Here is a 24,617-nt window from a genome sequence, read left to right on the forward strand (position 1 = left end):
TGTTTTCCGTGAAGTACGGGAAGAGAACATTCGTAATTATAGCCGTGCACTTCGTTCTGTGCAGATCAAAATCATTGAATGCGGAATGCAGAATCTCACCAAGTTCGTCGACAGCATTTATGGAAGTGTGCACTGCAGTGTACAAGGCGATCCTTAACTCTCGGCGAGCCTTTTCATAGTACGTTCGACTCGAAGACGCTAGAAGCTGCGGCAGTTTTTGTTGCGAACTTGGGATTACTGCGCACTCGCGGTGCTTTTTGGTTTCTGCGTGCTTCAACAGATCACTGTAGTGGGGTCGAATGTTGCAATTGCAGTACTTGCAGTGAGCAGTCGTTCCGCCGTCACGTGACGAAATCCATCCTGTAACGCATGGTAATATGCATATTAGATACTAAGCGGCATGCGACTAAACGCCTAAAGAATAGTTTCCGTTTTGCTTACCGCTCAGTTTCTTGTCCTTTCTCCATTCTTCTCGAAACGTGCGCTTTGCTCTTGCGTCTTTTCCCATGGTAGACGCCGGTGTCGGCAAGCCGAAGGCACAAAAACAGAAGCTTTGTCGCCTTGGGGTACACAAGTGTTATTTCACCTGTACTGCTCGTTCCTCTCTGGTGTCATGCCGTGCACACGGCTGCACCTAAACGCATGGTTTCGGATGCATGACCCTAACGGAGAAAGTACTCTAGATTAGTGTTATTTTCTCCAGATGGAGCGCAGCGTCCTTGCGGCCTTTGCTTCGCCGTGCGCTAGAATTAGCGTTATTTTCTCCAGATGGCGCGCAACGTCCTCACGGGCTTTGCTTCGACGTGCGCCCATCACCCAGAGTCCGTGCGTCTGCGCACCCGCGTCTGCTAGTTGGTCTCTATGTGCGCACCGCCGGCGGAGAGAATATATGCGTACAGGACGCGCGCGCTATGGCGCGCGCGTCAAGGCGACCGGAACAGCCATGAGGAGAGCAAAGCTTTAAAAATAATTGTTCTTCTTTGTTCTTGCTTGCTATTGTATATGCAATTGCAAAAAAAAATGGCTAGTGAATGCGCCAAAATAGAAGTTCGAAGTAGCCAGAAAGTAGCCAAGGAGCCAACGTGAAATTTTCATCGCCAGACGGGGTCGAAAAGTAGCCAATTTGGCGCAAAGTAGCCACCAACGGCAACCCTGCCTACGAGGAGGGCGCCGCGTGATCCCTCATACTACGCCAGCGAGGCGCTTCCGATAGATGGCGACTCCGTAACTCCTCGCCGCCAATACGGAGAAAAGCCGGGAGGCAGCGCGGGAGGGAGAAGGAGGGCTCCACCAACAAGTGCGTACTTTGCACTGTCGCGCGCAGTCGCACGCGCCGTATCTTGCAAGGGCTCGTACCTCTGTGCTCGCTGGGTTCTTGCCGCTTTTACGTTTTAGCGACAGACCGCACGAAGGTCACTTCGCTCGCTGCTGCTTCCGCGCTTGCTCACACCAGTGTTTTGACAGCGAGTGTCCACACTCATCGAGTGTGATGTGTTCATGTTTGCTTGTGCGTGCTGACACAATGCTTGTTGATTCAGTTAGTAAGCGAACGTTTCCAAGTTTATACGGCCAATGAAGCTACTCTCTTTACTTCGCGAAGCTGCCCACTAATTTGCTATCGCAGTCTATTCTTTGTTTTTCGGGCGAAACTGGGACTTTTTTTTTGTACCATCATGCTGTTTCGAAGCTCTGCAAGAGTACAAAAAATTATCTGTCTTTCATTCTCTTATCACATGTTTGTGTCATTCTGGTTCTTTTTTTTTGTATGCTGGCCCTTGTGTCTTGCCATGTGTTGCACTATTTTTTACATGTTGAAATAGTGTTGAGACAACCTCCAGAACTACTCTTCTTAGTCTGAAGCATAATCAGGTAAGCTGCATGTCAGCGACAAAGAATTTTTTGTTATTGATGTTATACCGAAGGCCATTGTGGCCTGCACAACCATCTACAGTTATCAATGTGCCACCTTTGCCCATGATACGAAGTACTGCTTCTTGTTCTGCAAGCACAATTACGATAGGCCTGCCACTGTGATCTGTGTGTGGCCACACTCGTGTGCAAAGATTTTGTGGCCTCTTCTGTCTAGGGCAGTGCATGCGTGAAATTATATGTAACATAAAAATGTGCCTATTTGGTGATAAAGCTGAGCTCTCCAAAGCCACGTTTCCTTTTTTTTATGTGCTGGTGCCGTCCGTGCCTATCAGGTGCGGCCAAGTCCTTTCTCGAGTCACCAACTTCTCTGGCAGAGTAAGAATGCTTTCACGCTCACATAATTCTTTACTCACATTGATCCGCATTCATCCGCATCCGGTACTGCTCAATACCTTCTTTACCTGCACAATATTTAACCATTATAAACCCCACCAATCAAGTGACTTGCCTTTTGGTGATGGCACGAGGCCCTGGAGACTGTTGGCCTCATCAGCATTTCTGCAAAGCAGCCTAAAGTGGCTAATGTCATGAAGAGAGACAGATTTATTGACAGAGAGGAAAGCCTGCTGACTGGACCCTATCTGCTCAGATGTTCAGGCTGACACCTGAACATCTACCAGCAATGTGGGGAAGGGTGGAGAAGAGACAGAAAGATAATGGACAGCTGCACTGCTAGACCACGCCCTCTCAAAGCTGCCGCTTTCCGTTTCGTAACAGCATTTACGTCTTTTCAACAGTGCGGCCTCCAATAAACTAAAGGTGAAGGTGGCTCATGATGAAGCAGGTGGAACTGATGTAGTGTGCTATTCCGATAGTCACAAAGCTTCCCGGTGGGCCAGTTTGCCTCAAGGGCCACTTACTGGTCAAAACATCTGCACAGTAATTCATGCGAGAATCAAACTTCACAGGAGTGGGACTTTCATTCACCAACATCTGTCAATCGCAATGTTATTGTAGGCTAAGTTACAAGCCATTACTACGCTACTAGAACATAGTTTAATAACGGTGTTTGAGTCCAACCTTTATCCTTTATTGCGCAAAGTAGAGGGTAACAGCACCTCTTGACTGAAGTATCACCATACCTCGATAATGCTGCTCATCAATTCTTCAGTGATCACCAGAGAAACACCTCTCTACTCTATCCAGTGTTTTCAAGATGACGCTGAAGGCACCTGATTAGAAAATTGAGAATTGCCGAGGGGCATTCCTGAGGAGTATACTAAAGCATGAGGTAGAAGCATGCGGTTAAGGGCATTGATAAATACTGGGGCTGATCTAAGACTTATTTGCAACACAGTAATGCTGTAAGCAACAAACAGGGGGAGATATCTAACTTTTATTTATTTTAATTTGCACTCCATTCCAAAATTAAGCAGTGTGGAAGGGCAAGAACAAGCAAACTAAGAACACTGTTCCTTCAGCACTGTACAGTCAACACACAGAGTATAGTATAGTGTAGTATAGTATAGTATGGTATGTACAGTTTTCTTTGAGTTTCAAAAACACGTAATGTCAAGCATGAATCACTCGTAGCACATTTGGGTACTGTCAGCAACTAAAGGAAGAAACAGGCTATCTTGGTTTGCAACAGCAGTTCTGGACATTCGACTGTACATCTTGGAGCACCCTATATGCAACAAAAAATAATTTAGATTGAGTCTAAAGCTTTACTACCACAATACTTGGGTATAGTAGCGATAACCTAGCTTCATTAACACTACTGGAGCCCACTTCTGGCCACACTAGAGCTCTGCTGCTGTTTTAACCCTTTCGCTGTCACGGACGTACCGGTATGTCATCGCGCTTCCCCCCCACGGTGTCACTGACGTACCGGTACGTTGTCTATCGTGCGTTCAAAATTTCGCGCCTGAGCGCAAAGCTGGCGCTCCTGAATTGGCCACGCCATCTGTTGACTCTTTCTACAAGTTCGTATATTCTCCGCGACCTGTGTTAACCCATGTACTGAAGGGTACGGTGCGACTGCCACTCCCCACTTTCTCCTTGCTGAGTGGCGCAGTGGCGCCGCGTTCGCTGGATCATGCGTTGCGCGCGTGTGGTTATGAGTTCAAGGGTTGTTCTGCCATCTCCGCTGGTTTGAAGGTTTTTATTTTTCTTCTGTTGGTGTGTCGGCTACGCCGCGTCAAGTTCAGGCGCACGTGCCGTTGCCTTTCCGAAAAGAGTGACTCGATTGCTGCTTTCGCTCTCTCGCCGAACCCTCGCTTCCGACTTGCGGCAGTAAACGTAAAGCCCTTCGAACTTTGTTTAGCCTTTTTCCATCTCCCTCTGTTTTCTTGATCACGCAACGTCCCATTTCTCTCCGTTGTGCGGGCGACTGAAAGCGCATCCTCCCAGCGCGCGGTTACTTTCGGATGGCTGAGCGCGCGGGACCTTCGTCTGCTCATTGGTGCGGTGGTTCAATTCCGATTTAGAATACGAGCCAAGCTCGGATTCGGGCTCGGACAGAGTCGCATGCGAGGAAGAGGGTTCCGCATCGTCAGATTCGGATGTTGAACGGATTTTATAGTCAGGCTGATGATGATGATAACGTTTACTAACAGCTGCTGCAGAACACTGAAATGTCCATATAGCATTGACTACGTTATTTGTATACCAATCATAATCAAAAATAAATTGCCATGTTCATTCCCTGTTATGCTCGTTCCCTGAAACCAAGCCGACACTGGGGGTGCGTCACGGCCAGAAAGGTCCGACAGCGAAAGGGTTAATAGTCTTTGAAGCACTGCTGGAGTGCTCTAAAAAGCCCAGTCAAATTTGCCATCAATGTATGTCACATCACATGAAATTACTGTCACAGGTGTATGCTGCACTGAGACATCATAGGGTTCGGGCCTGTTTGTACACATATTGCACTTTGCTGAATACCACAGCAGTGAACATGTGGGTGGCAGCCATAGCGCTCATAGTGGCATCTTCTTTTTTGGAGGAAAAGAAGAGAGCCAGCCACCACAGTCAAAACTCGAAGTAATGAACACGAATATAACAAATTATCAAACATAATATACGAAGTAAAACTAAGATGTTTTTCACCAATATTACCATATGCAGCCAATATGTACTCATGCAAGTAATATAGCTTATAATGACTTTATTTTTGTTTTAGATGCTACTTCGTTATAATGAGGTTCGACTGCATGCATTCCTGATTTTATTGTTGCCGACCCCTTTGGGCCAGCGGTGCTGCTTAGGCCTACCTTACTGGTATTCTGGGAATGGCCATATGTGCATGCAGTTCCATTACTCACAAAGTGCCAAAGCAATGTAACTGATACATAGTTAAGAATGATTATCTCTTGCTCGACCGACTGAGAAGCACATCAAAGAGAAGAAGTAAGCAGAGTGCTCGGTAATGTTCGCCACTGCACTGCACTGGTCTATTTCCATTGTTCCTGGAGCCAGTACAAGTAACGAACTTGATGGTCAACAAATTGACATCAGCGTACCACAGAAGAAGTTCGTAAGAAACGCTTGCCACGGTAAAGACAATGGAACACTTTCACAAACACCGTCACCGTCAGCTGCATACTTTGGCTTGCTCTCACACATGGACTAACCCCTTCGTGCTATTAGGATCAACCTATTTCAAATAAAAAACATTGGTTCTTAACTACAATGTGTACAAGTAATTTCATATAACCTTTAACAGACTTAATGAAACTGCAAGAAACGAAGAAAAAGCCTTTTCTATAAAGGTGTTTTTCAGCAGTTACAAAAAGTGGAAGATATGTGCTGTAGTATTTCATGCTCTTCTGCACAATTCTGCCTTCAAACTCGTTTGCACACAAATTTATCTCACAAAACACATGCACGCACACACTCATTCCAATGCTTTCATAAGAGAATATAAACCGTGACACTACAACCCAGTCATGTCGATGATTAGTAGCAGCAGAAAACCGCAAGCTGGCTTTTAGTGAAGCAACAGCATGAGGTGCTTCTCAACCTCAGAATGCAATTGCTCACTGAACGACCGCAGCGCCAGTGAGACTGTAGACCACCACGCTATAGATAGGGTCACAAAGTTCTCAAGTACCAGGCCTTCTCTAAAACATATTTATACTCCTTAAGATCTTTCGATTGCATGTGCCTGGCTAACACATAGCGGGCTCTTTCCCGAGCCCATAAAAGAATACTTTAACACCAACTGCTACAAAACTTTGGACCGCACAAAAAGCTTAGTTTGAGATAGTGCAGCTATGGAGCAGTTGCCGTGCAATATCTTAATTTCAAATACAAATAGATGGTAACGAAAAGTTAAAAAACAATGAAATATACATTTCTGGCACCAAAACTGACAGAAATTATGTTTTTAAAAAGCACAGTCACTGCCGCTCGCCAGACGTGATGCATGACATAGAACACTCAAAACCAGCGCAGTTCCTCGGCGTGACCTGTGAGATTAGGCAGCACTTGTGGCTGCCTGCACCGTGCTGAAAAAATCTCGGGTAAGGCGACATGCTGGTATTTACGGCACATCTGCTTTAGCACCACCACATTGTTAAGTGCTATTTAAAGGCCTGCTAATAAGAAAGCTAAACAAATGTCGGCCCCTGCAGCTTTGCTAAGAATGCTTTGATAGTACACAACACTCATTTATAACCAATTTAGCTAAAGTGACACTTTGTTGTAGTGGCCTTAAGCAATACACTAGATTGCGATTAAATATGCATATTTGGCTGTGTGTTCATTAGCCAAATCTAGTAAAGGATGCCTTTCACTGAGAGATGAGGGAGCAAAGGAAAACAGCAGACACCGAAAAGGGACTGATCTCTCACAGGGGCGGACTCGGAACGTGATGATAGCGCATGGTGGTAGCTCGACTAGCGGTACTTCGCATCATTCAGGCACGAATGAGGGGATCATCGTCGTCGTCCTCAAATTCATCGGTGTCGACCTCCACTGATGACTGCCGGCCACGCACCATCAGCACAAGGAAGGAGACCACCGTGCTCTGAGCATATAGATGGGACCAGGTGGTTAAAGCAGTTGCAATGTTGGGAACTTCTGCCATGCTCAATCAACAACGGCACTCATCTATTTATGTTGCAATGCAAACAAAGTTGCAACGAAACTAAGTCAGAAATTCGCGGGCTAGGGATGGTATCGGCAGACACAAGACAAGAGTAATCAGAGATTGCCAAGAAAGGCCTTTGCTTTGCAGTATGCAGATGGGCACAAAATTTTGAGGTATCTGCAAGCATGTGCCAAACGACGTTCTTGCGCCCTCTGACAAAGCAAGTGCCTGGTGTCGAGACATGGCACTGCACGTGCATGTCCTTTCGTGCTCGTGTGCCTGCCAATATCCAGTACCAGGTGCTTGCTTTGTCAGAGGGCACAAGAACACAGTTTGGCACATGCTCAGATTCCCCCATCACTCCATGTGCTTGATGCCTTTACCCTCCACTGGCACATGTCTGCAACATGCTGCACGGTGAGGACCACCGTACTAATGAAACTAAAAAAGCAACGCAGGCAGCGAAGTCAATGCAGGTTGTTCTTGCATCTGAGAGGAAGTTCTAGAGACCTTAGCAAGCAGACTTTTTATTATTTAGGAGAAGGAATTTTTTACAAAAATTCCCAAAAGCTGGTAAGCTAAAGAAAAATTGAAGCCCAAAGTTTACCATTCCATAACTTTGCACCAAAAACAGATATTACAGTCCTGCAAACTGCATATGTTAGAGCATCTAAAGTGGACAAATGTGATACAGTAGACATCCATTAATTTGGCTATGGTTAATTCCATTTCATGGTTAATATTATCCCAACCGTAGGTCCCAACCAGCACCCATGCATCTCTTCAAGCCCTAACTTTCATTATTTCGATCTTAGAATTGGCCTTTGCCGTATAATTAGAACTTGACCAGCCCGCATACATGTGCCTGACGCCTATGGCGACCCTAATAGCAACCCCCTTAGTGGCAGCGCCTGTCTTGAAGGAGCTTAGGGGACAGTGCATGCGTTGAACACATCATCATCTGCTGAAAACACCTATTTTCATTCTGCCCTAGGGAGATTTTCAAGCAATAACTGCAGCTCAGAATATCTGACACCCCTATTTACCCGCTTCTAACCAATGCTTTCTTCTTTCAAGGGAATTGGGCCGCATATTGCCTGCGTGGGGCAATCAGATACAAAACCAAAACCCCCCTCGCAGCATTCGTATGCTTTACAGCAAAGCACAAACTTATTGCGACAAAGCTAGCTTAAAAAGAAAATTTGGCAGAACTGACTAGGAAACCAGCTGTAATTATGCAACACATGTTACACCCTTGACCATTTTTCTTCCTAAAAAATCAGGTGCACGTCAAGTTTCTGCTTTGTTTAGGAGCTTTAATGTGATTTCTACATTAATTTACTACTTTGGACATACAGAAAGTGGCCATCGTTTATTTAGGGGGCATATTATAATCAGGTAAATAGCGCCAAACGAATCAGCGGTGTGTTTTGGTGTTATTTCTGCATTTTGCTTAATTTGACCTGCCATATAATTCAACAGATTTTGCTGCTCCCATCAGGGACGAATTGAAGAAGGTCAACTGTATGTGAATTTACAGCTTATGTGAAATTGTCACAATGTTTACGAGGGCTTTACAAGCATCTTACTCACAGAGTAGTAGTATACAATCGCCTTCCGTTAATTCAACTCTGATGGGACCTACAAAACTGATGGAATTACTAAGTGGGTCATATTAAACAAGATGAAAAAAATCTGAGGACACCTAAGCAATTCTTACGAGTTGTAAACAAGAAAGCGTTAATGTCCAATTGAGCGCCTTTGAGCAGTCCTACGAGTTTAGCGCTGCGAGTAATGTTTGCGTTAGTTCTTGTTCTGCCTGACGTGTATTGGGAAAGTTTACAACGAAGGTGGATGTCATTGCCTGCCTGCTGCATTCTTCCGCTTCCTTACTTCGTTTGCGGTGCGTGGACAGCCACGTTTCGCTACTGCCGAGGTTGCGGCCACCGACGATGTAGATGCTTCAGACTCCGCGGCGGTACGTGCAGCACGAGCCAGCAAGCGCAAGCCAGCATCATGAGTGCGCCTCGTGCACTTCGTGCCTCGTGATTTCGCAGCCATGACGTGGCGTCGAAACCAATGGTAAGTGAGGTACTGTTTTTTTTTCACTGCTACAGAGGCCGCCGGTTCTTTCCCTCGATGGCACATTTGACGCTTTTGCGTCGAAAACTCTAAAGCACTGCTGATTCATTTGACAGCATTTTCCCGAGTCTAACACACTCCAAAATCAAACATCTCTTTTTCTATGCGTCTAACACACTCCAAAATCAAACATCTCTTTTTCTATGCATCCAAAGCAGAAAACTGATGTAAAAATGACAAAGCTCCTCAATGAAGTCGAATTCTAATGCACACCCAATTGTTGTGAATGGTGGCCAGTTTTCTAAAGTCAGCTTCAGCACTTTGCATTTGCTTCGTGTGTTGTTGCAGCAAGTTTCCATCTTTGCCAAACATGCCTACTGTTGCGGCCCTTCCTGCCCATCTCAGCTGCGCACACCTGACACACCGAACTATTCTGTGGTTCGATTGTAGTGTGCCTTCTATATCTGCTGCTGAATAAGGGTGCATAAATACCATGGACTTGCGTTAATTCAACCGAAACAGATCGAATAATCCAGCGGGTCGAATTAAACAAGATGCAGAAGAAATGCCAAGCCGTACTGGTGATTCATTTGGCAGAAGCTGCCCGATTCTAACACGCCCCCAAATGAAATGTGCCCCCTTTCTATGCATGCAAAGTAGAACATCAACATAGAAATTATATTAAAGCTCCTAAAAAAAGGAGAAATCTAACATGCACCGGATTTTTCAGCAAGAAATAGTGTTGCATAATGGCAACTGGTTTCCTAAAGTCAGCTTCGCCACACGGTGTTAAATGCTAACTTCGCCGCAACACTTGTATGCTTCACCACATAACACGGGCCGTGTTATGCGGTAAAGCATACAAACGTACGTTGCAAGGCGGTTTTGGTGTTTTGTCCAATTGCACTGCGCAAGCGATTTTCGGCCCAATTTTCTATTTTAAAAAAGGCACGTGTTAAAATCAGCTAAATACCTTAATCAGACATTGTGAGCTACGGTTATTGCTTGAAAACCTTCCTAGGGCATACCGAAAATGGGAGTTGTTGACGCATGATTACACATGTTCAAAGCGTTCACTGACCCCCTAGCTCCACGGCTCTGCCGAGACAGACACTGAACACTAAAGGGGTCGCTATCAGGGTTGCTATTGGGGTCACCATAGTGGTCAGACACATGCGTGCTGATTGGTCAAGTTCGAATTATCCGGCGAAAGTTAACTTCAGGATCGAAGCAATGAAATTGTGGGCTTATAGACCTGCATGGGCCAGGACCTTCAGCCAGGATCAAATTAACCAAAAAATCGAATTAACCAGGGCTGAATTAACACAAGTCTACTGTATGTAAAATTTTGAATGTGAATCCAATAGTCCTTCTTATTCATTCAACAATTCCCTATTCTAAATTATTGAATGTTCGTTTCAACAACTCTAATTGGAGCCTCAACAGTGTAAGCACTGCTCCAAGTGATCCTGCTGCAGCAGAGCAATGGTTGCTGCGCAGAGGCACCAGTTCCTAGGAAAATGCACTGGGCAGGTAACTTCTGCTGAATAAATTCCGGTGATTAAATAACAGTGCCTTGCTTCTAGGCAGTCAATATACAGATTTGTCGTCTGAATTTAGCCAAAGCTATTTTTTATGTGGACGGTCGCAGCATCTTTGCAACCCTTCAAGACAATGTGTGGTACTGTAGCATCAAAGATGACAAAAGTACGACACTGTGGTACCATATCACATGCTTATAAGCAGCTCCTGAGAAGCTCAGGCACACCCACTGCTGCGTGGATGAGTGCACTGTACAGGGTTCTGCAAGTCTTCATGCATTACTCCCTTCTGTTTTCCTGATGGCAAACAGGTAATGTATACTCTGAACATTTATGTGAACAAACACGCAATTCGACAAAGAAGCTCTCTACATGTCAACGTGCTTGCTAGTTATTCGGGAGAGCGGACTCACCCCCAGGAAGAGCCAGGTGGCCCAGTAGAAAGCGGCGCCAAAGATCCACGCCTTGAAAAAGAATCCCTCCAGCATGGCACTTCCGCGGCTCATCACACAATCATCTGGAAGTCAGATCAAATCACGCTGTTCAAAGTGACACTATACAGAAACATTATGTCGGTATATACTGATAAAGTATATCTTCAAATTTATTTTCGTTATATTCCACAGTAAGAAGTTCATTACTAAAAAATGAAGACCACAATCCATTTTCTTGAATTTTGCGCTGAAACTATCAGTGTAACAACACGAGTTCTAAATTCCTTTTTCATACTTTGGCTTTTGCAGCACACTAAGCATTTACGAAACTTGTTAATGTCAGTGTATGGCTCATTTAGAATACAATGTAGTCAATCTTTACCTATAAACGATTGACTAGGCTTGCGAACACGGTGTCAAAATCCCCGTCATGGCACACTGGTACAGAAACTGCAAGGCTGCATCACCACGTTTTTCACTTTTGAGTCCATTCTGGCATATCACACCTCCTCTCACAATAGGAGTCTTTTTTTTATTTTCGTTATCATAGCATCGCAATTTACAAACACACCTTAAAATATTTTCCTCTTAAATGTCCACTAAACATGCCAAAGAAACTCACAGGCTATGAGAGCTGCCATATTCAGAAACTAAGGGTTATTTTCGACCAGCTAGATTTCTTCAATTCTTTCCTTGCCACACAAGTCTTTCCCTGCTGTGAAAATTGCAGCATCTGCCTCTGCTTCACCAGACTGTAGAACTGTTTTGCACAATGGCATGTCAGCCATATGGGTTGACTGGACTCATGATTGCTCTAAACTTTTCAGAGCTGGAGCGGTCACTTTTGCAGGGCTTTGCATCGAGAGAACTAGAAACATTCTGTATATATATATATATATATATATATATATATATATATATATATTTCTTTTACCTTTTACGCATTTGAGATAGAGCCTCAAGTTTGTCTGTAACGGGAAAATTCTTGGAAAGGTCTTAGGGTGAGTTCTTGGCGGCTCTGCCTGAAGGTGCAGCATGTCCAGAGGGAAGCGCGAGAGAGAAGCCCGACTGCAGTACACGCCCATACATGACACATTTCGGCTATTTGCATACTTGGATGGTCATTGTAAATTAGTTCTGCCCGAATTTTCAGAATAAGGTATTAACACGGGAGCGGGCACCACGATCTCTCATAAAAAATATCTGTCTGTCTGCCCTGCACCACTCTGTTGAGGAAGCAATAATCAATGTTCTGTTTGAAGAGAATCAAGTGATGTGCTCACCTGGAAGTGCTTGCGAGTCGCAAGGCTGTGTGCCGTTAACACCCTGCAATGACCAGCAGCAACACATTGTCACCACTCTGTGCAATCTTTCACCTTGTGGTGCTGCATGCAGACAATGTGCTTAAGTTCATCCGAGGTTCACTTGGTTACTCGTAACTTGCCACATTTATTCCATTTTAGGTCAGCAATGAATGCAAGTCAACTCCCCGAGTTCAGAGCCAATTAAAAAATTTGACTGTGACATTCAATGTCCCAAAGTTGCACAGTGGCCTGTGAAGGAAGCCATAGAGGAACGGTTCCAGATTAACTTTGAGCACCCGGGGTACATTACCATGAGGCCAAAGTACAGTACATGTCTCTATTGGAATGAGGCCACCACTAGAGGGCCTGTGACCTCATACACACCAGCAGAACACCACAGTCATTGAGACAATGCCGAGAGTCAGAGCCATGTGGTGGTAGAAAAATAGAGAGAATAAAGGAAATCGTTCAAATGCAGGACGACCTGTGCTCCTGTGCTCCTCGAAGTATAACTCCCAAGGTCAATCTCGGCGCGCATTTGACTTTCAGCCGCCAGCGTGCACGTGTGAAGGTGCGACATCAAGTCATGTATCCGCTGCGGAGAGGCGTCAAAGCTGCACTTGCTCGAGCTTCGCCGCTGTGTACCACGTGATTAGGTGAGGGTTCAAAGGGCTAAATATAGTCCAACATACCATGTGCGCACGCAAACGTTACGTCAAGTTGGCGAGGACATGCATGTGCCACCAGTACACATGTGGTGTATAGACTCGTGTAAGGGCCGCACTTTTCACGATTTTGATGAGATGCATCCTTTACAATGCTCCCCTTGTGCTAAGCCCCTTCTCTCTCTCGCCCAGCCTTGCGGAGTAGCATGTGGGCAACCACTTCAATTTTGGCAAACCTCTTTGCTTTCAAATAACGAGTTCTCTCTCTCTTCTGACGAGACATACTGTGCATCGCATTTCGTCATCACAGTGAGACAGCAACATCTTTAGCTACTGAGAAAATTTTCACTTTTCAACTGGCATCACTGAGAGTGACTCATACTTCAGATTATTCCTGTTGAAACAGGCCTGTGCTGCGTATTCCAAAACTGGCACTCAGAAGCATTCACTGCAACAACACAAGAACACAAATTTGGCCACAGGCGAGTCGGTGCTTTAGCCAGCACAGCCATTTAAGCTTGGCTCACCCTTGCTCATGCAACATTCGACACTACACTTGCTGCTACATTCAGCGCCATGTTTGCTGCAGCAATGATCCTCAGCACTACAAGCGTCACTTAGAACAAACAAGGCACAGGAAGAAAAGCCACAGAGCAATCTGCCACAGTTGATCTCACACAAAAAGAAGCAGGCTTTTGCTAGAACAAATTGAGGAACAGGCTTGCATACCTGGTAACGTTGTGACCCATAGGTGGCATACTGCGGGCAGGCCGAGTGCAGCAGCACGTTGAGTGCCAGCGCCACAAACACCAGTGCCATGCAGAGGAGCAGAACCGCCTGTGGCCGCGCTCGACCCATCCGTAGACGGTACATCTGCACAGCACATGTATGCGGCCCTCAACAGAACGAAACACAGCAAGGCAGAGGTGCACGTCTTAAACGGACACCTGCAGAAAGACGTTAACCCTCATATTCTAGAACTTTCATTTCCTCTATTTGGCACTCCACCTTAATTTACGAAAGTACACGGCTGTGTCACCACTCGACAGAAGCAATCACTAAGCTTAATGGCACTCTACCGCAATTCTTAAAGGAACGCTGACATATCATTTCCAACTTTTCATTTTCAGCGTAAAGTGATGGTGCACAGAGTAAGGGTAACCTCATGCCTGCCTACGCCAAATACCCCAACAGATTCCTAAAAAGAACTTTTGCTTGATGTTGTGAGCATTTTAGATTGGTGAAGAATGTGGAATGCAATGCGGAAGCCTAGCTCATCAACTCCTTTGACAAGATCAAGCTCTTGGACTTTGAATGCGGATCACTTTGATACTTCCTGATCAGACAAGCTGTTGTCCAATTATTACAGAAACAACTGACAGGCCTCAGAGCACCCTAATTTAATACGATAGCTTTTTTATTAAACAGCTTCATTTTTGTTTCCAAAGAGGCGTATGTGTCATAGCACCACGACACAGAAGGTCGTCACATGTGCGCATGGCTTCATGACGTCTTGCCAATGCCCTGGCTCTCTTGGTGGTCCGTTATGCTGTCACACTGGGCTGCAAATGAGTAGTAGCGTAACAACTGACCAAGCAAGCTTGTACTCCCTCAGGGGTTAAGGAGTGGTGGTTATCCATGCTAGTCACCACCCTCCAAATAATCGAAGGCAGCTCAGCGACACCAACGGTGAATACTACTATGTACATCTTATCCCTAGAGCTCAAAACATCACTCCAAACGCAGCCTACTCTTTCCTCAAGCTATTCAAATTACTCACCACCACTTTTTTCCTAGCATCCATGCAAGTGTAGACGCAATCTTTACTAGATGGATTTCTTTAAAAAGACGTGACTAAGCAGCGCTTCCAGCCGAGGCAAAAGTGAAAAAATTTATTCCCTAATAAAGCAATGGGGCCATCTCATGTAGGTGAACGATAGTACCGCGCCAACACCATGACTCCCAAGGGCACTGTAACAGTGTGTCACACCATGTAATCTCAAGGCCATGTCATTACGGAAGCTCAGCATGATGGCAGTTATGGATTTGTATACATTCACATGAGCATGGCACACAGGTTTGAGTGCAGCACGAGTTGCAATAGGGGGGATGGTTTATTTATTTATTTATTTATTTGCTTGTTTATTTGTTTTAGCGATACCTCAGATACCCCATTTTGGAGTTTTACGTGAGGACTGGGCATATCTAGTAGGTCATATTTTTTATTAATGCCTTGATAAGTGACTGGAGTGGTGCACCATTTCAGCAGGTAAATGACTCCAGCTTTCCACTGTTTGAACGAAGAAAGAGTTAAGATGAGCGGTGGTGCGAGCTGGAGGGGTATAAACAGCCTTTGAATGGCTATGATGGGATGAAGTGCGATGCACGGGCGTGATGTCTGTCTGGTGACGCAGAAAGTAAACTTGTAAAAGAGCCATAGCCTTGCTGTTTTGTGGCTGTGCTCAAGCATTGGAAGGTTCAGCTATGACTTAAGTTTAACGACGCTAGTGTGGTAAGAGTAGTCAGAGTGAATAATCCTTGCTGCGTGATTCTGTATGGATTCCAGTGCTGTTGCCAGGTTAGATTGCTATGGGTACCACACTGAGCATGCGTATTCCAGTTTGGGTCAGACCCAAAAGCTATTGTTAGTAGTTTTACTGAAAGGGGAACAAGATGTAGATTACAGCGCAGGTAGCATAGAACGCAATTGGCGTCGTTGCTAATGCTGCAAATGTGTGAAGACCAACCGAGGTTACCGGACAGGTTAACACCTAAGAACTTATAAGTGATGGCACATGTTCCAGGACCGGTGTTAACATATTCAGCCAAAATAAATTATTGGTAGCGGTGGAAAGTAAGCAGCGACATTTTCTTGACGTTGAGGGACATAAGCCATCACCAGATTTCAATGATATTAAGGTTGGACTTGAGAGCACGAGAATCAGTGCGGTTATTAATCGGACTATAGATTACGCAATCATCAGCAAATAAACGAATTTTCAAAGAACAGCCTCCCGGTAAATCGTTAATGCACATTCAGAAGAGTAGTGGTTCCAAGACAGTGCCTTGCAGCACGCTAGCTAATGGGTGATCAATTAAACAAGCATTGGTTAGCGTAAATGAACTGTTGACCGTTAGTCAGAAAGTTGTGTATCCAATGGAGAACAAACAGTTTAAGATTAAGACGTGATAGCTTTAGGAAGAGCCACTCAGGATGCTTCGAGGATGTGGCAGTGGCAGCATGCATTAGATTACTGACACAGTAGACTTATTGAACTCTGGTTAATTTGATTTTTGGTAAACTTGATCCCAACCGAAGGTGCGGGCCAGAACACAAGCATTCTTATTAGCCCAAACATTCATTTCGATCATAAAATTGGCATTCACCAGATAATTCGAACTTGACCAGTCTGCACACACGCACTTGACCCATATGGTGACCCCAATCGTGATGCCTGCTGCGTGGAGATGGGCTTCCACTAGGCTTACCCTATGAGCGATGGTCAGGAAAGGGCATGGTGCTTGTCCACTCCAGAACACACAAAGGCACTACAGCAGGGCTTGTCGACTCTCCAACCAGCGCAGAGAAGCCTCCATAATCAAATGTCAACAAACACTAGTTTATTAACCCAGGACACACCACAGTGCAACAGTTGCAGTGTTCATGGGCAAAGGCTCACCGCAAGACCGATCGAGTATGTTCACCTGCTGTGTTCGAGCTAACCGGGCAGTGGTCCACCAAATGCAAGAACGGGAAGTCACGGAATGTAACTAACTCGTTGCGGGCGTGCGAGCATCTGCCGCAGTGGTGAAGCGCTCGGCAGAAGAGAGCTCGGGTGGAAAGGGCGCCTGAGGGCCGCCACTCGGGACGCCAATCAGGGTGTGTCTCAGTGACGCATGCTGGCATGGCGACTTGACACCAGGAGGGAGAAGCATAGTTTGCGCGGGAGGTTAGCTCCATCACGCTAGTTGTGCCTGACATGTTGCCACTGGGGCAACAGTTCCCGGAGATCAAGCTAAGCACAGCGCGCAACCTGGGGAATGAGGAACGGGAAGGCGCTTAAATCCCCACAGCTGACATGACATTTTGTTTACACATCTCAAGAAAAAAAATGTTTTCAACCTTTCAAGCTCCACACTTGTTAACTAAAGCAACCCAGTGTTTTGTTGTTGCTGTCTCCGCGTGGTACTGCCTTTGCACATACTTTTCCACAGCCCCGTTTCTGCAATAACCTTTCATAAGGTCGCCAGTGCTCCTATACAAATAAATTTGCTGGCATGACATGGGCATACAAAGGTTTCTTGCTCACCTGAAGAAAGAGGCACCAGATGCCGACGCGCTGCAAGCCGTATGTGGAGCAGGCAATCAACAACAGCAGCAGAGCCAGTATGAGCGCCGAGTCCAGAATTGAGGCACCCCAGCGCTGCAGCCACACGAGTGACAGGTCCAGCGGATTCGGAAGCTCAGGGTGGTCCAGCAGGTAGCCCATTCGAAAGCCCAGGGAGTGCATTGCTTTGTCCACACTGCGTGTGCCAATGCTTACACTGAGATGCATTCCAGCATCACCTTTTATACTAAGGAGACATTAAGTAGAAATAGATGTTCAGCCATATAATTAAATCATGTTTATATGACACCAAAAAAGCCACTCTTAGATGTGTGCAGCAAGTGCCATGAGATTGATTGAATAACTGTTCCTATCAGTCAACTGTCGTTCACTTCCATGGTTTTGTCGAGGTTGTTTGATATTATTTTTTCCTCTTCTCTACCAGAAGTATGTGTTGGTTTACCACCAGGTGGCACTTATTAGAGATGTTCCCACCTCCCACCCACCGCCCCGTTCCAAAGGGGACGCTCATAACATCCATCCATCCATCCATCCATCCATCCCATTAATGGCTCAGAAAGTTTGATGCAGGGCATTTAACGTCTGTTAAAAAATTGTGCAGATCCCACACACTCTGGGAGCCGATGTTACCCAAAGCATTTTGCAAATACGTACCTAGCTATTCAGCATTGTTTGGGGTTTCGCAATGCTATACCAGGCAGACCAACGTGTTTGTATAAATTAAGTAGTTGTGTGTGGGTGGGTCGTGAGCATATGTCTGTTACAACAGCACAACGAAGACCTCGTTCAAGACGGTCTTACAGTGACAATGGCATGGTTTCTATGCCAGCCATTCGACGTGAGCTGATGAAATGGCAATTCTTGGGTTCTACATAGGCACGGGGCAAGCATAAGTGAAAGTAACACGAATAGTGACGTCGACAGCGTCTGTATTTTACAATTATATGTGCCTATGGCTATGTCATGCGGTGCACGTTTAAACGACGATGGCATTTGTACCTAGGCGAAGAAACGTTAAAACATGATTAACTTGGGCAATCAAGAAGTTTGGACAACACCACACAATTTTTCTACATAGTGTAAGCTGCTACAAGGGAAAGTACTGGGAAAAGTGGGCCAGTGCCGGCGATAGTGCAGTCCAACACAGCACCTCAAAACACGTGCTGTCACAAGATGAAAATATGGCACAAGGCGTAGACACCAAGTTTTTCAAAAAGCTGGCTGCCTTTGAAACAGAAAAAGTATGCAAGCGACCGTGGCCTAATGGTTAGACTGCACACAACGTGCTTGATCACCAAGTCGGAGGAGGCAATGCGTAAATCGGGCCCAAGGATTACATGCGATGTGCTTGGTTCCAATTTCGAAGCACTGACGCTCAAAAGGCTTAGCCGCGTGTGCAAGGATTCCGCATGCAAAGTTTGGTCGCAAAGTCCACGTCGCTTGTGATCGGAATGCTTAGCCACGAGTCTGAGATGTCTGCAAACAGAAGGATCAACCATGCTTCTGCAATGTCCACATAGGCGTAGCACCCATTTTGACAATCATAGACATTACGGAGAGTCGAGAGCTCACAAGGCAGAAAGAGCCAAATGGACAATGTCCATAGGAAACAAGCGCCGGACCAATGGCAAAGCACTCTGGAGCCATGTGGCAGGCGCAGCCAGTCAGAGACTTCAGAATGACCTTCAATCATTTGTTGTTGTTTTTTTGTGTGTGTGTGAGCTTGTTTCTGAGTGGAAGAAAGCTGAAGTGGCAAATTTGAAGAGGAAGAAATGCGCTTCCTAGCCAGACTAAGATGGCGGCACTCAGTTTCGTCGTTCCGGGGATATTGTGGAAAAAAATATTTTTTTTCAGGATTTCCACGAAATTTTTCACTACCTTGCTGATGCAAAAAATTTTAGAGCACTTTTATGTGGTATTTCAGTGAAGTTATTTCGGATTCAGATAGGTAAATTACAGAAACTGAAAATGCAATTCTCAAAAAAAGAAAAGAAAATTGGGGGGGGGCATCTTTTGTAACGTCAAAGCCGTATCCCCCTTTAAGAAGTGCTCATACACAAACATGCTCAAAAGCACGCAAAATGACTCAATTCTTGGGCAATCACTTTGAAAGAAAGTTTTGCTTCCACAAGACTCAGCCAGTCATGGCACAGAACTCCTTAAAGTATATGGCCGACAGAGCTCTTGGCACTGTGCGAAGGTGGCAAGCTAGGCACATCACCAGAAACCGTGTTGCAGACACGTTTGGTTTCGACTCACCCGAAGTTTCCCAAAAACTGGAACTAAACCCTCGTTATAACGAAGTAAACGAGACGGCGAAAGAACTCTATATAAGTGGTAATTCAATAAAGGCAACTATTCCATAAAAGTATTTAAAAAATTAGAGCTGAAATAGCACAACTCCGCAGAAGTCTAATACGAGTGCCACACGGCGCATATTCGATTGCGATCGAGGCAGATCGGGATCAAATTTCTTGGTCGCGATTGGCCCCTCTGCGCAAGCTGTGGGAGGGAGCCAATAATCTCATGGTTCGGGTGACTTTGGGCATGCTGGGCATGCAGAAGGCAGCGTGGAGCAACATTTGTTTGTTTCATTGTGCACTACTCCCGCAGCGACGCAGTCATTGCGACCATGGCACAATCGCCGGCACCGCCGATCCCCACTGATAATGCGCACATGGGCGCAACATTGAGAAAAAGGGTGCACCGATGGAAAGGGTTGCTTGCTCGCTCAGTACATGCTCAATGCGTGTACACCCCAGAACAAAACTAAAGGCAGCAACACTCTTCTATTTTGCTGCCCGAGCCAACAAGCGAGGGGAGGTGAGAAGGTCCGGGGATTATCCGATTCTCCCTGTTGGTGAAGCAGAGTCGCACGGTTGCACTCGTACCGTTTCCGTGGAAACAAGCGCGCAAGCATCCGCGCGCTACCAGCCACACCTTTCGTTTACTTGGTTTTGTTGTTTCAACTTGCGCCAGTGCCATGACAGGTGCTCTTGATCGTGGTGTGTGGATCCGGTGATCCCGACGATCGGTGTACTACACAGTGCGATTGCCACTATCAAAAAGAACAAACTGAGAGGGCGATAAATGAGGGAAGGCAGGTGTGGTGAGAAGGAGAGGGCACGAGCACCGCTGCGAGTCCGCATCGGTTCGCCGCTGATAGCACCCAGGCGCAGCATGGAGGAGAAGGTTGTACAAGTGGCGTGATGGTGTGTCTGGCGTCGGAGAGTCGCTCACTTGCTCGGTGTGAAAGGTGCCGAGCGCCACCGTAACGCACACACCCCCCTCGACAGTTCGATCTAAGCAGAGCAGCTTGTCAGTGTGCTTTGAGTAATCCAGTAAAACGCGCGTGTTTTGGTCGGCACTGGGACAAATATTTAATAAACCAATCATTCGAGTAAACCGTTCTCGTCATAACGATGGTTTACTAAATCTCCAAAGTAGTCACCCAGGAGTGCTGCCCAAGGAAAGCTTCGCCTCCTCCTCAGACAACGACGATGAGCGAAGAGAACTCATTTCCAAATTGGGATTCCTTGAATGAAAGTATCATTTCTCTTTATGTTCATCTCAAGCCACATTCGTGGTTTCATTTTTCGATTTCACGTGACTGCAATGCTGCCCTCATGTTACAATTGCAGGCGCGTTACGTTCAAGTAAATTGACAGTCATCTTTGATTGTTTCTGTGAAATTTTTTTGTGAGACTCCATACTCACTTGGAGAGCAGAAGTGATGTCCACAGTAGCAAGCCCAGCAGGACAAACACCACTCCCAACAGGATCTGCAAACACATAACACACTGTCACAGGCCACATTCTGGAACCATGATTTTGGGCATAGCACTTTCAGCACAGAATTTGTCTGGCAACTTAAGGTGTCTTCTTTATTTTTATTTTATTTTTTTCCACGAAGAGAGCACTGAAAAGTTGCCAGGTTGAATAGCTGCTTACTTTCAAGTGCAAGGTTTTCTATCTGCATTAACGAATGATTAACTAGCCATGAGAAAATGCTGTTAACATTCACGACATCATGGGTCATTGATGCGAAAATGCCAAGGCAGCGTCACCAGCTGCCTTTGATTGTGTATTTTCTGGCTAGCTAACCTTTCACTCCTGGCACGAACTGGACTATTCGTTGTTGCACAAGCATTATTCAAGGATCTAGCTTGTCCACAAATTTCTCTTTACAAATTTCCTGAAACTATGGAACAACAAGGTCAAGGGCTGAGCCAGTTGGTGTGTTACTGAGGGTGAAAACCAGCAAAAAATGCAATGGGCTATACGGTAGAGAACTCCATAGTCTATCCATAATCTCCTCCATAGTCTAGCAAGGAAACTATAACATCAGGTTGATCTCTCTGCATTTTCGCTAATAAATTCTCTTCTCTCTCACTAAAGCAGGGAAAGGGAGGCAGGGCTTCCACATTCGGCCAGAAATTAACTAGTCCTAGTATTGCTGAGAGCAATCCAAGGATCTTAACTACAGCCACTTTCAATCATAATATAGCGCAATTGGGATGGAATTTCTCAATCGCAATTGGCTTGCTTTGGGCAATCTGCAGAAGGCATATAGTTTACTACCAAAGTTACTAGAAAAAACTCTGATGCTACAATTGTTCAGCCACCGTTGGAATGATAGTTAGTAGAAGGATTTGTCTACCTTTGTGCTCGTGACTTCTGTCACTCTTATGGCTTCATTTACTGCGCTTAATCTGCCTTTATTGGCCTACATTTTGAAGCAATCCTATATTTCTAGACGCAGAAGGCAGTCGGAACACATGCATAATCAGTGCGACTTGCTGCATTTATAGCACAATATTTTGTTGAAAATGAGCTTTCTGCAAAGTCACACAGGCATCTGAAAAGCTAGAAGGACAAAGTTTATGCAAATCGATGCATTAACCATCATTCCCATGCTGGCTGCCATGCTTGCAGCTCCCGTAGACACTAGCGACCTAGTTCCCTCTAGTGATGCTTGTAGAGAACTCTACAGCAGAAGGGAGCCAAATGCAGTTCAGAAATTCAATCCTGACAGGGTGCAATCGCAACCAAAAATACACTGCGTAAGGCACCGGCCTTAGTCCCCCAAAACAAGATGCTGCCAACTGTGTTGGGAAGGGAGCACACAGCCACATCACCGGCGGGCTCAGCCAACGCCTCCTAGATAGCACAAAGCCTGCGACACCACTCGGATCCGTGACACCATGCTACATGGCCCAACTGTCACAGAACCTAACAGGGATGCTCCCAAGTAGGCTGTAGTAACTTCAACGCAACCATTTCATTAGAGAGCTTTAGTATGTCCGGTATTCAACGTAAGCAGACTGGGTGTTTTACCGAATGAGCGGAGGTGCAAACGTGAACAGCCTGCAGGGTGCAGCCACCTGGTGGGGTAGAGCCCAACCAGACAAACATGCTAATATTAGAGTAACCAAGTGTATTTTACTTTATTTGCTTTGATTTTACTTTGTCGCTGGTGTAAATTTTCGGCAGCAAGACGATTACGCCCCTTCCAAAAATTTACACCAGCAGCAAAGTAGAATACACTTGGTTACTGCAATATTAGCTCTGTTTGTCTGATTGAGCTTTGTGCCACCAGGTGGCTGCACCATACAGACCGTTCATGTTTGTGCTTCCGCCCATCTAGTAAAACGCCCAGTTCACCTGCGTTTACCCAAATACCAGAAACGCTACATATCTCTATTATGCCGGTCTTGGCAATGTAAATTTCAGGCCTAGCAGCACTGCATCATAAAACTAAGCGCACAGGCCTTGTGCTATCTGGGAGGCGTTGGCTCAGCGCGCATACCTGTAGGGGCCTGATGAGGAAGCGCAGCCGATAGGAGCAGCTTCCACGGAACTCCTCCAGGCGACGCTGACGTTCGTCCAGGTTGTGCAGCTGCTCCTCAAGGCGGACCGTGCGTTGTCGATCAGCACCACCTCCGTGTCGTGCCAGCGAGTCCAGCTGGGTGCGAAGGGCACGCCGCCGCTCGCCGACGTCCGCCACCTCAGTCGCCGCGCTACGCTCGCCCAGTACCAGACGTAGGGGCAGGGCAGACATCCCAAAGCCCTGTACCGGTACCCAGACAGATTAACAAAGTTAGCCTCCTGAATGCAGGGCGTTGCTGCCAGCTGTGTGATAGAGTTCCTATTCTGAAGTGAATCACATTAAATCTGTCTCAACGTAACACGCTAACTGGATTCACACGATGGTCACAATCGAAGATGAATCAATAATGTGACACATTCACACGACAGCAGGGAAAGCAGACAATAACAAATATGGCCTAACACTACTTCACTTCCCAAAGCACGGGCAATGGGGCGAATGTGTCAGAACGACATGGCGAACGACATTCGTGCGACTTGGACTGAACTTAATGTGCTGTCGTTTTGCCATCCATGTGTTTGAACCCAAAAAAGAGTTGGGCTTCCGCTGTATCATGAATGTCTTCATGGGGAGTGAGCCCTGAATGAATGCATGACCTATGATACCAAGATGCGCGACCCAGAAGCTCAAATCATATTTTACTCCATCACATGAAGCAGCTTTAGCGGACTTGAAATTAAAATGGTATTTTGGCAACATGTTGCTTTTCCTACTATTCAAACAAAAATTAACTACCACGAAAATTAATAATTTTATTTTGAGTAATTAGCATTTTACTCAGAAAAACAAGGAATCTTGGTTGTTGTATGATCGGCGTCCTGTCATCGCAATCAAGCTGACAAGAAGTTGTCAACGTTCAGAACCACTCAAGAACTTCAGCAGCTTTTTATACTGGCACACCCTGTCGGAACTTGAGACACACTTGACCCAAGCAACATCGACTCATAAGCTTTCTCAACCCACCTGTGTCGCACACGAATAAGAGCTGCCATGAAATTTTAGTTAAAACAACTTCTGTATATAGATGTCGCGACCACCACGCATGGGTTTTGTGATCACAAGTTATTTTGGAAAAGGCAGGCAGCTAGCGGTCATGGCTAAGTCCCGAATGGCAGGGGCTGTGCACAGACAACTGAGCGAGGGACTGGGGCACGAAGTGCCGGAGTAATGACGCAAAATTATCCACTTACCAGTATTTTGCATCACATGGACATTCAAAACAACCACTAAACCAATTTATACTGAAAAGAGTCCTTTCCAAACTCTTTCCGATTTTTGTTAAATTCAGAGTAACAGATTCATTATTATAAGATAAAATGACAGTCAAAATTCAATTTTTGAAATCTGCATCAAAACTCAGTGTCGGGATGTCAGTATTACTTTTATAT

The 24,617-nt window shown here is 45.7% G+C and overlaps 1 protein-coding gene across 1 annotated transcript in view; it reads right to left on the reverse strand.

The window, feature by feature from the left end:
- Nucleotides 1–3,248: 3,248 nt before the first annotated feature.
- The window catches only part of LOC126528217 (probable lysosomal cobalamin transporter), a 39,511-nt gene continuing 18,142 nt past the window's right edge, over nt 3,249–24,617 (reverse strand). The window contains exons 7-13 of the mRNA XM_050176105.3: nt 23,149–23,409; nt 21,057–21,121; nt 17,301–17,514; nt 13,720–13,863; nt 12,305–12,347; nt 11,001–11,104; nt 3,249–6,901 (exon numbers count right to left, since the gene is read on the reverse strand). Coding sequence (XP_050032062.1) covers nt 6,791–6,901; nt 11,001–11,104; nt 12,305–12,347; nt 13,720–13,863; nt 17,301–17,514; nt 21,057–21,121; nt 23,149–23,409 — 942 coding nt within the window. The 3' untranslated portion in view covers nt 3,249–6,790. The remainder of the gene's footprint in view (nt 6,902–11,000; nt 11,105–12,304; nt 12,348–13,719; nt 13,864–17,300; nt 17,515–21,056; nt 21,122–23,148; nt 23,410–24,617) is intronic.

This window comes from Dermacentor andersoni, chromosome 9, assembly GCF_023375885.2.
Source record: "Dermacentor andersoni chromosome 9, qqDerAnde1_hic_scaffold, whole genome shotgun sequence".
In the NCBI taxonomy this organism is placed as follows: Eukaryota; Metazoa; Arthropoda; class Arachnida; order Ixodida; family Ixodidae; genus Dermacentor; species Dermacentor andersoni.